Consider the following 12,041-nt stretch of genomic DNA (forward strand, 5'->3'; position numbering starts at 1 on the left):
AAAGTGCTGGGATTACAGGCGTGAGCCACCGCGCCTGGCCTTTTTATCCTTGTTTTTCTTCAAGTGAGCTCTTTGAAAGAAGGGATAGCGTCTTACTTATTTTGTAATCTTACTGTGAAGCATGGTATTTATCTGACTTGTATTTAGATGCTTGGTAAGTGTTGGTTAAATAAATGTTTTTATCTTTTTCTTTTCTTACCTTTCTGTCATTTTAGTCTGTGTTTCTTCACATTGGCAGTAGTGTGGCTTAACTTTTAATGCCATTACCACCAATGAAGCATATCTTTTTGCTGGTTGGTGAGCCAGCGTGACCTGTTATGCCTTCTATTATGCTGTCTTCTTTTTAAAAATTGTTTTGAGAAATCATAATTGTATATACTTACGGGGTACAGTTGCTGTTTCCATATAGGTAGATAATGTGGAATGATTAAACCAAAGCTGTTTAACATATTCATCACTTTGTTTGCTTGTAATTTTTTGTGATGAGACATTTGGAATTTGCTGTCAGTTATTTTGAATATAGAATACATTATTGACTTTAGTTAACCCTGGTGTACAGTAGATCTCAAAACTTATTCCTGCTGTCTCTCTGAAACTTCCTTATCTTTGACAAGTAACTCCTCATTCTCTCCCTTGTCCTGTCTCCTACCCCCTAGACTTTGGTGACCGTCTATCTACTTTCTATTTCTATGAGTTCAACTTTTTCGGATTCCACAAATGTGAGACTATGCAGTATTTGTGTTTCTGTGCTTGGCTTATTTCACTTATATTATCCTCTAGGTTTGTCCATGCCACAGATGAATAGAATTTTCCTCTTTTTTTTAAGGCTGAGTAGTACTCCATTGTGTATATTTATTACATTTTCTTTATCCATTTATCTGTTGATAGACACTTAGGTTGATTCCGTATCTTGGCTATTGTGAATAATGCTGCAGTGGACATGGAAGTGCAAACAGACATTCAGATAAGTCTCTTTGGTGATATATATATAATTTTTTCTCTTCAGGTACGTTCTTCAGATGTGTCATGGTCTGATACTCGTAGGACCCTCCGAAAAGATCACCGCTGGGAATCTGGATCCTTATTGGAAAGAGAGGAGAAAGAGAAACTTTTTAATGAACACATTGAAGCACTTACCAAAAAAAAGAGGGAGCACTTTAGGCAACTTCTGGATGAAACTTCTGCGGTAAGAGTCTCTTATTTTTCTCATTTTAATCTGGATGAATCTTTGTTAGTAATTTCTTAAAGCAAAGCATTGATATGATTTTTAGTGTCATGGTCTTTAGATTCATTACTGGAATTCGTTATATGACAATTCTCTGATTTAAAAAAATTATGGTATTCTTAATTATTTAGAAATTCCTATTCTTTCTAGTTTTCACATTCATAACTGCTCCTATAGTAATTCAAAATGTCCTTAGCTGTGTGGTCAGTGATCCCTCCTGATAATAGATTTAGCAATTTCTTCTTTTGATCCATTTTCAATTTGGTACTGTGGCCTCTTGTTCGGCAGTTTGTACGCTTTGTTATCCAGGTTTTGTTCCTTTTTATCTGCTCTCTTTTTGGTGATGGTTTCTTCAGAAGTTACGATGTTTGCCCATGTAAATACAGGGTTTGCAGGTGATTGTCTTAGGCCACCTTGAAAGTATGGCCATGAAAATAACTCTTGTGGCAAGCCAACAAAAAGAAATTGCATTAACGCTGCTTCCCTGTCCCTAACTAGTCCAGTTACGCTTGGGCATTACAAGAGATCGCAGGTCAGTGTGTAATATTATGTACCATATGTGCTGCAGTTTGACCCCCTAAGTAAAAGTGAGTTGTATTTATGTTTTTTATTCACATGTCTTTTCAAAGATTACCTTAACATCCACGTGGAAAGAAGTAAAAAAAATCATTAAGGAAGATCCTCGGTGTATTAAGTTCTCCTCCAGTGACAGGGTAAGAGGATTTTGTGTCAAGATTTACTATCAATTTATAAATACTTAAATATGAAGTTGATTGTTTTAAGTGAATTACTTTTAAGCGTATGAGAAATGAATCTGATTTTTAAGTTCATGTTTTGTTTCTTGCATGATAAATTAGCAAGAGAGCACAATAGAAAGTTTAACATTTTAATGCTTGGGGTGAAGCTTGTATTTTAGGATCTTAGAGGTTTAATGAAGCTGCAGTTTTATTTTAGTCAGGTACCACTAGACAGACATATATTTAGATTTAGGCTGGCAATTGGTACCAAACTATGAAAGCACTTGACTCTTAAGCCTGACTAACAGAACCCTGTAACGAGATCGCTAGTTCTCATATGCTTCAAGGTCTGAAACAGTGAATGATGTTAAGAAAAGTGTTGTTTACTATAGTTCATTTTATCCCTAGGCCTTTTATTTGTTTTCTTTTACGTCATTCCCCTTTCCTGGTTGGTTTCTCTAGGTCTGGGCATCTTTTATAAAAACTCATAAATCTAATATTCTTCCCCCTCAAAGTCTATTGGATTGTAGATGTTTGGACCATAAAATATGCATGACTGGGAAAGAGGGGTAGACCCAGTCTCAGTTTCCAACTTTTCTGACTGTTTAGAATTGATAATAAAGTATTTTTTAAGTCCAAAGAGTTTATTCATCTTATGACTTTTGGCTTGCCAGAAAGCTAAATGCTCAGTACTGTGTAAGTTAAGTTTTGAGTGTTAACCTACAGTTGCTGTATCCACAAATTACTGTTTTTGTTCTTGAAGTTAAAAATACAGTGTGCAGGAAGTGAACACTTAATCCTTAATATCCTTATTTTTAAGTGTCCACTTCATGAGGTTATTATGAAGATTGAAGTAGATGATCCTCATAAAATGCTCAGCAGTGTAGCGCATAGGAAGTTCTCAAGTTTCAGCCACTACTAATTTATGATTCCTCATTCTTTCTATATGCCACAAAAATGAGCATTGCAGATTATGTGATTTAATGAATTTTATATATGAACAAAATGTACCCTGTTGCCTTTTTCTTTTGAAATTTGAATTTTATTATGTGACTTAAACATTACTGTTTAATAAATAATTGATGTTTATTTTGGAATTAGTGGGCTTTATTTCCATAATCTTAACTTTTTTTTTTTTTTTTTAACAGAAAAAACAAAGAGAATTTGAAGAATATATCAGAGACAAATATATCACAGCCAAAGCTGACTTCAGGACGCTTTTGAAAGAGACCAAATTTATAACATATAGGTGTGTGCAATGAAATGTTTCATATTGGCAGTCATTCTCTTTACTAGTCTTTACTCTAATGGTCAGAGCATTCTTTGCATTCACACACATTATTAATTTTTAGGGATAAGAAGATGCCAACTTCTGTCCAAAGTCAGATACAGCCCATATCTACCATACTTTTTTTTTTTTAAAGAAAGGGCCCAGATGTCAATTCTTATTTTGTGTTACCCACCCATCCAGTTTTTAATACATACCTTTTTTTTTTTTTTTTTTACTTCACTGCTTTTTTTAGGAATACCCTCAACTATATAAGAATTGTATTTCATGAAAAATCTTTTAAAATAATCTTTCACTATCAGTTCTTTGCCTCCTCTGAAGACTATTCAGTGTGGTTAGATCATTCTAAAGCATGAAATCATCTATGTAAGCTCAGCATAAACATTTTTTTTCCCCTCAAAGGAAAGCCTTTTGCTGGGTACATTTAAATGCAAATTGTAAATTATGAAATTAGAGCCTATAAAAAAGATTTCTCTGTAGCAAACCCACCCCTAACAATTTATCATCAGGAAAACAATTTTGCATTGCTTAACCAGTCAGTATGCAGGAAACCATTTTTGTTTCATGCTCCAGCTTTTCTTCTTTAAGAGAGAAATTTGAAACATCTTAATAAAGGGTATGTGCACGGGAGGCTAGATAGTGCTGAGGGTGTGGTTTTTAGATATTTTGTCATTTGGATTTTTTGGTCAGGATCCTTAATGTTTTGCATCAGCTTGGGCTTTTAAATTAGATGTGAAGTAAGACTTCTTTCTACATTTTTATAGTTAATTTAGTGAAAGATGTGAAAGTGAAAGCTTGTGAAAGATGCTGGGATTGGCAGCCCCGCAGACTGAAGTCCTCTGTTCATCCACAGAACAGGTACAGCACGGGCAAGATTTACCCACCCACCCTCAGCCCTGATCTGGAGGGACCACCACTAGGGGTGGGAGGGTAATTCAGCTTCTGAGGCCCTTTCACTCCTTGGAGTCTTTGCTGAGGCGACTTACAAAGGTGACCACTGCAGTGAAATTTTTCTTAAAAAAAAAAAAAAGTGGAAACACAATTAGGAACTAGATGGACATTTCCAGCTCATTTCTGAAAGACCTGTGAACAGCAGTCAGTAATTCTTGGACTTCTTTTTCTTATTTCAGATCCAAAAAATTAATCCAAGAATCTGATCAGCACCTGAAAGATGTAGAAAAAATTTTACAGAATGACAAACGGTATTTAGTACTGGACTGTGTGCCAGAGGAGAGGCGTAAACTGATTGTGGCATATGTTGATGATCTGGATCGCCGGGGTCCACCCCCACCACCTACAGCATCAGAGCCCACGAGACGATCAACAAAATAATTCTAAATACTCTTCCACAGGGGTATCTATTCAAAATGCTTGCATGAGCCAATTTTCAGGTTTTTACATATATGTGCATTAGTCAACCTATTGCAAAACCATCTGACAAACAGAAGGAGAAGCATTTGTGAACAGTTTCTGAACAGAATACTTTGGAAATATTTATGCTTTTCTTTGTGTGGCATGACTGACATACATACTCAAATATAGGCTGTCTCTAGTAAATCTTAAAATCTTGAAGCTAAAATTCATCCTTTTATGAGGTGTGGAAGTCAGTGACTTGGTGACGTTCTTCCTAGCAGTGTTAATACATGCAAGAAGTAAGAGCATTTGTGGCTTGAACTTGCCAGATGCAAATACCACAGACTCCAAGAAAACCTGAGTTGGGGTTTGTTTTGTTTTGATTTTTTTTTTTTTTAAAGCGGGTAAAAGAGAAGACACTGAAAATTGAATTCTTATCTTCCAGAGGCTACGATTATTATAATGGACAATACTTTTACCTTTGTCTCTAAAGATCAGATTAGTTTTATTTGTTCACTTACGTGCTTTGATTATCCCCTCTGAATTATAGACCAAGTCTTGTTGTTTAGCCTAAGAGAAGATTTATGTAGTAATTTCTTCTCAGGTATGGAACCACGGTCATAACTAACATGTTGGCCAGAATAGAACCACTGGTTAAACATATTTTATTCACCATTAAGTGATCTTTATCAATATTCTGGATTAGACAACAAATTACCTTTCTGGGTGTTTCTTGTAAACTATACTCCTGTTTGAATGTTAAACTTTGTTGCTAAAGTTTAATTTTAAGATGTTTGAATGTTCAGTTTATGTATTTGAACTACAATAAACCAACCCTTTTTATATATCTGTATTGTATATGATTATTGTTACTTAATTTTTAAGAGCTTATTTTAACCTGATTTTTAAAAAAGCAGCAAATAGAATTTCGCACAAAGTAAGTTGACTCTAAATCTTAAGTATTACCTAGTTTTTAAAGGTTTGAATATAATTAGTATTTGCAGTATAAAAAGGAAAGAATTTGTAGAGAATCATTTTGGTGCTCAAGTCTTTTTAGCAGTGCCTTATTGCCTCAAAGCAAGAAGATGCTGGGGTTTTTTTTGTTTTTGTCCTTTGTACTGTATGATGGTTTGCACCTTTTTGGCATTCTTTCAACATGCGTGCGTCACACCATGAATCGGTTCCAAATTGATATATCTAGCTTTACCTCCCGAGTTGAAAACAAATCTTTTTATTTTATCCCCTCATAGATTGCTCGCTTCAGAGTGCCACATAAATAAATGTTTAAGAAAATATATATATTAATAGAATAATTTATTTTCCATTATCTTTTACCCACTATGATTGTAACAAATCCTAGAAAGAAGGAATACCAACAGATCTGTTTGTATGTTGTGTGTATAGTCACAGACACATGCATTCACATTCATGTTATATAGTTCTTAGCTTAAATCTATTAAGTGTCATAGAAATTTTGTGAACTCTGTATGTAGGAACCTGGCATTGATCAGACTAAGGTCTTCAGCTATAAAGTTGATAAACAGGATATGTTTTTTCTTTTAATTCGTACAAAGGATCTCACTGTCTCCTAGGCTGGAGTGTAGTGGTGCCATCATAGCTCACTGTAATGTTGAACTCCTGGTTTCAGTGATCCTTCTGAGTAGCTGAGACTGCAGGAATGCATTACCGCATTACCATGTCTGGCTTTTTTTTTTTTTTTTTTAGAAATGGTTTCACTTTGTTGCCCAGGCTGGTCTCAAACTCCCGGCCTCAAGCCATTCTCCCACCTCAGCCACCCAAAGTGCTAGGATTACAGGCGTCAACCACCACACCTGGCCTTCTTTTGTTTCCTTTTTTCTCTTTCTTTGAAGTTCATTTTATAAGTTCATTGAGTGATATTTTAAGTACTCTGAGGAATGAAACTGAAGTGCTTGCCAAGAGGAGCACAACTATAATGTAGTATGTAGAAATATGACTGTCTCACAAGGGTAAAGTTTCCAGAATGTCTTATTTTGTTATTCTGAATTCCACATAGTATTGTTTGTCCACTTACTACATTGTTTCTCATAGTAGAGAAGTGAGAAGAAAACAGTTTGATGATATCTGTTCTAATTTCCTACTTTTATCTTAAAAGTATCCGGGATTGAGCAGATAAGACACAAATCAAACTTCTCTGAGCAGATTTTTTAAGGGATCTAGTCAGGACTGACTTTGTGTATCAGGTTCTTAATGAAAGGTTCATTGTGATTACTCTTTGTTCCAGTGTCTGCATCTTGATTTGGTGCTTGTTAGCAAACTCTGAAAATAAGTTCACTCTGAGACATGTTCCAGTGTTAAGGTCAAACAGCCCCATAAAGCTCCATTGTTCCTAATAATGATTTTGGAATGATAATTCAAGACAAAGACAGCTTGAAATCTCCAGAAACGATCTGAAGTAAAACGTAATTATTTTTATTTCTTTACAAGTTTAAAGTGTCAAACCCTGGAAGCTTACATCCTAAGTTTACTACATATAATGAACATAAAAACTATTAATTCAAATAATCACAGACAATGATAATCCTTTCTGTAACTACCATATCACAAAACAATATTTTGGATTCTTGGGTTAAATTTTACTGTATTTGAATACATGAGCTTTACATAAAATTTGTAATGAAGGAAGTAAAAAGAATATAGCCCTACCTCCTGTGTTAAAAAGCAAACTATGACCACTTATGAAAAAGCAAAGAATCCGGAAACCCATACACAACATAAAAAACAACATCTTTTTTTTTTCCATAACATAATTCTTTATATTTCAGATTCTGCATTGCTTGGTTTGCCCTAAAGGCATTTTTCTGTTCTGAGGGAACCTTTCAGTGAAAATACCCGAGTTCTATAACAAAGTAATCAAGCATCATGGACGAATATCATTACACTTAAAAGGGGAAGAAATGTATCATAATCATGTTTTACTGGGTATGTTTTACCTTGCCATAAAATGAATGGTTATTGCCTATTACTCAAATTGTACCATATGTCTGGGTACACAGTTTTACTGCTTTTCTTTCTGCATTGCCCTTATGCTTTTTATTTTGTATTCTTAACCAAATTCTGTCTTGTGTTTGTTGGATTTTCTCTTTTTGACATCAATCTCTCAGGTTGCTCGATTATTTTTATAACTTAGAAATCCTATAGTATTTTAAAAGTTGAGTAGGGTTCAAGTTCAGCATTATGGGTGAGGGTAAGTTTAGTACCATTAACAAGAAAGATCACCATCTCCATCTTTATATTTGAGGAGTAATCTATACCTATATCATTAACCATGGTTTATCTTGGGAGAAAGGAGATATTAAGAGGAACACATTTCTGCTTATAGAAAAATAACTGTCCCACATTCTGGAAGTGAAGAGAGGGCATTTTTAAAGTACTGTTTTCCCCCATATCAGACTATTGAAAGTCATTGGAAAGCTGCTAAAATTCTCAGAAACTGAAGACTCATTCAGGTAGCTTTAAAAAGTTCACTGAAGCAGGCTTTAGTATAAGTTGGAATTTATTTAAACTTAGCCAGAACCAGCCATGGGTTGAAATTAGTCCAGAATTGGAATCAGGTGCTGTTTCTTTTTCTTTGACCTTCAGTCATGAACATTATGATACGGACTTTTCATCAAGTAAATTAACATTTATTAAGTAAATGAAGATAACTAAAATTTATCATTAATGTGTTAAAAATCTCAAGTGAAAGTAGATTTTGAGCTTTGGTTATGTGAAATACAATTTGGTAGGTAAAATTAGGACTAGCAGGTCCAGGATGAAACTGAAGGTAGAGGGGCTCAGCTTTGACAGAACCTCTACTCCAGGCTCCAGCCGGTCCACTACAGGGCTGGTCCTAGGGGGTACCCAGTGAAACCATTGTGAACAAATGACAGAATAGCTGGGCTATCTAATCACTTTGATAGCAACATCTTTACACAACACTTAAATTGTTTGGGAAGCCAGGTTCTAATTCTGAAACATAATTATCTATTCTAACATGGTTCTCTACTTACCACATTGCACATTTGGAAAGTGTAGATTGTGAAATATTTTTGTAATTCCTAATGGTAATAATTGTATTACAGTTTGTAAAGTCAGCAATATTGATAAGCAGCAGTACAAGTAAATACAATAATCACAATTTGTTTTGCTTTGAAACTTAAATCTATTTAACACCTTCCCCTGTCTCTTGATCTTCATGTTCCCAGGGGATAGGGTCATTGTCCTGTACAGAAGGGACTGTGTCCCTCTCATGCCAAAACTGCTCTACATCAGGAAGGACGGGAATCTCTGCCTTCTCAGTTTTCCCTTTGCCAGAGGAAGGAGAGCTGGGTTTCTCTTTTTCTGGTATGGATGCTGGGGATTCTGGAGATGGAACCTTGTCAGGAAGACCCTCTGAGTTGCCAGCTGGTATGTCCTGCGACTCTGAGATAGCTGGAGGTTTTTTGGTTATCATCCATTTCCATACACCTTTCAAGCCTTCCCTGAACTCCTCTGACATCACAAGAAAAATAAGAGGATTTGCTGAAGAGATGGAAAACATCAGGACTTGAGACAGGGCTATGAACCCTTGTGGTGGGGCCGGGCCTGCAGCCTTCAGATGCCATACCCACAGCCAAGCTACCCACTCGGGGAGCCACAGGAGAGCAGAGGTGATGGCGATGCTCAGCAGCATCACTGTGACTTGCTTTGAGCGTATCTGGTTTCTAAGATTTTGAGTCTTAGTTCCTCGTTTTTTACATTGGTCATAAGCTCTCCAGAAATAAAAGCTTGCAAAAAGTAATGGAAGGCCAAATGCCAGGAGTGGGTAGAGCTTACCGAACATTGACATAAACTTTTCAGCCACAGCTGGTACATCCACGAGGCACATTTCCACACCTTCATGATGCCTGATGGTGCTAAAGAACCATTCTGGCAGGGGTAACAGGCTGGCCACAGTCCAGATGGCCACCAGCACGGACCAGATGGTGTAGTTGTGGATACTCACTTGCTTGGCCGGGTCACTTGCATACATGAAGCATATTTTGGCCACCACAACGATTGTCAGGCTCTTGGCTGCCATGCATGTGTGGATAAACCAGTCAGAGGACTTGCAGACAAACCAGCCTAGATCCCAAACACTTTTGGAGTATGCTGTAGCTCGGACAGGTGCAGAAAACAGCAGGAGAGAGAGATCAGCCAGGCTGAGATTCAGAATCAGGGAGTGGATCATGGATGGCTTTCCTTTCCAAGCATTGTGAAGGAGGATGCCAATCACACACAGGTTTCCCACGAAGCCCACCAGGCAGACAGCCACCAAGAGAGCCGGGATGATGGTTCTCCAGTCCTGGGAATCAGAGGGCATGTACCCTCCGGCAAAGTGGAGATGAGCAAAGGACACATTCATGCTGCTGGAGTTAGAGTCTGCAAAGGCAGCTGCCAGCATCACTCTTTTCACAGCTTCTTACAGAAGTTAGCTTCTTATTTAGGTTTGTCTTCCTGCCTGGGCTCTTTTGCATAGGAAATAAGTACTGCGTCGTCAGTGTCAAATGACACCTCTGGATCCTCCCCTTGCTTATTTCCTGAGAGCAGAATGTGGAAGGAGGCTGGCTGTTAAGCTCTTCCCTGCTGCATACAATATACTTGTGACTGTACTGACTGTCAGATAGCAGGACCACATGGCTGCTGCTCATTAGCAAGTCTAATACCAAATCGTCAGCCCTGTGGAGTAATACAAATATACCCATAAATGATGAATGAAGAGAACATACATGTAAGTGGCGTATGTTCCTTGGGGGTCACTAGAGCCAGTGAAGGCAATTATTTTCAACCAGCTGTTCCTAAAATCTTGACTGCAGTCTGTAATTTAGTGAACACTACATCTGAACCAAGTTCTTTGAACTTCACCTGATGGCCTGATCCAGTGGGTCTGGAGTAGGACCCACGAAATCATTTCTAACAAGTTCCCATGAGACTCTGATGCTGCAGGGTGGGAGACCACACTTTGAGAACCAGTGTTTTAAACAGAACTAAAGCTTCCCCCACCCACTCTGCAGAGATGAGCTTCCTCTTCTTTTCCCCAACCCTTACAACCACCTCAGTCCCATCAACAGCTGGCTGAGATCAAACACAGCTGGATAATGAAAAGAAGTTAGAAGTCCTATTAAAAAAAATCTAATTATGGATGACTCTCAGTTTATTATGAGTTTTTAGAGGTAATTTTAGAGCTCCAAATTAGAACTGCTTTACATACTAACAAGACTTTTCAACAAGTGATGGTGATGAAGGCAACTGCATGATGAATTAAGCTGCTTTTCAGAGAGCATTCCTAGAGGATTTACCATGACAAGAGAAATGAAAGAAAAATCAACAATATCTATGTGGAAGGTATTTAAGATTTTTTAAAAGATTGTATTTTAAAGTTGGTAAAAATAATTTTGGGCTGGAGACACTGGCTCATGCCTGTAATCCCAGAATTTGGGGAGGTGGAGGCAGGAGGATTGCTTAAGGCCAGAAGTTCGAGACCAGCCTGGGCAACAAAGTGAGACCCCTGCCCCCACCTCTAACAAACAAACAAATAAGCCAGGCGTGATGGCGTACACACTCTATCTAGAGACACAGTGATCCTCTGTCTCTAGAAATAAAAAATTCTCAGATAAGATGATTTGGTAGAACTAGCCCTGAAATTTTACAATAAGCAATGGATACTCTGGGGGGATTAGAGGAGCTCGAAATGTTCAGAGAACGGTGTTTCGGGATTGATATGAAGATACATGCTACATTGAGTGTGGCTAGTCAGAAAAGCTAAACATGATATACAGGAGAGTATGCTGCTGTACTCAGACCTCTGGATTCTGGTACTGTGCTTTCATCAGTTTTTCCCAACTAAGGAAGGGTCTAACGTTTTAAAATTCTTCAGTGTCCTAGAACTCAATAAATAAGTGCTGATCAATATAGCTATTGGGACAGTGGTCAGTGGTGCTGGATTTCTTTGTTCAAATTTCTATTTCCGTTTGCTTTCCTTCCTTTTACCTCTGGGAAGTAGTTGTTCCTATAGAACAGTAAATTGGGGCAACACTTTATTCCAGCAAGGCACAGTAACTCCCAGTAACTATTTAAGGATGAAATATCCTTAAGTCTCAACAAGCATCACTTTTGGATGTGAAGAGGCCCACACTGTCTTACAGGGAAGAAAATGGGGGAGGGAGCAGAGTAACGTTTTGCAGATTAAAGACTATGAGGAAGGTAGTTCCACTTGATGTATGTGGAAGAGATTCATTCAGAACCAAGAAACAAATATACTACTTCACATTGTGGCTTATATATTCAAGATGATGATATTCAAGGCTTCCGAAGCTGTATAAGACAAAAAGCTAAATGGGTTCAAGCCACCTTTAATACCATGGAAATTTGATTCTTAATAGACAATTGAGGGAAACTA

At 37.3% G+C, this 12,041-nt stretch overlaps 2 protein-coding genes across 4 annotated transcripts in view; one reads left to right on the forward strand and one right to left on the reverse strand.

Moving 5' to 3' along the window:
* The window catches only part of TCERG1 (transcription elongation regulator 1), a 64,296-nt gene extending 58,846 nt beyond the window's left edge, over positions 1 to 5,450 (forward strand). For 2 of the 3 annotated variants that reach the window (XM_025387993.1, XM_025387994.1), the window contains 4 exons: positions 1,007 to 1,186; positions 1,855 to 1,938; positions 3,111 to 3,211; positions 4,381 to 5,448. In XM_025387993.1, the coding sequence (XP_025243778.1) occupies positions 1,007 to 1,186; positions 1,855 to 1,938; positions 3,111 to 3,211; positions 4,381 to 4,582 (567 nt within the window). In that variant the 3' untranslated portion in view covers positions 4,583 to 5,448. Of the gene's footprint in view, positions 1 to 1,006; positions 1,187 to 1,854; positions 1,939 to 3,110; positions 3,212 to 4,380 lie in introns of all 3 variants that reach the window. The other variant, XM_025387992.1, reaches the window with a different exon arrangement.
* Positions 5,451 to 8,786: 3,336 nt separating this feature from the next.
* GPR151 (G protein-coupled receptor 151) lies at positions 8,787 to 10,119 on the reverse strand. The gene has a single exon (XM_025387995.1). The coding sequence runs from the start codon at positions 10,044 to 10,046 to the stop codon at positions 8,787 to 8,789; it is 1,260 nt and encodes a 419-aa protein (XP_025243780.1). The 5' UTR covers positions 10,047 to 10,119.
* Positions 10,120 to 12,041: the final 1,922 nt, after the last annotated feature.

The sequence above is a fragment of the Theropithecus gelada genome, chromosome 6, assembly GCF_003255815.1.
Source record: "Theropithecus gelada isolate Dixy chromosome 6, Tgel_1.0, whole genome shotgun sequence".
Classification (NCBI taxonomy): Eukaryota; Metazoa; Chordata; class Mammalia; order Primates; family Cercopithecidae; genus Theropithecus; species Theropithecus gelada.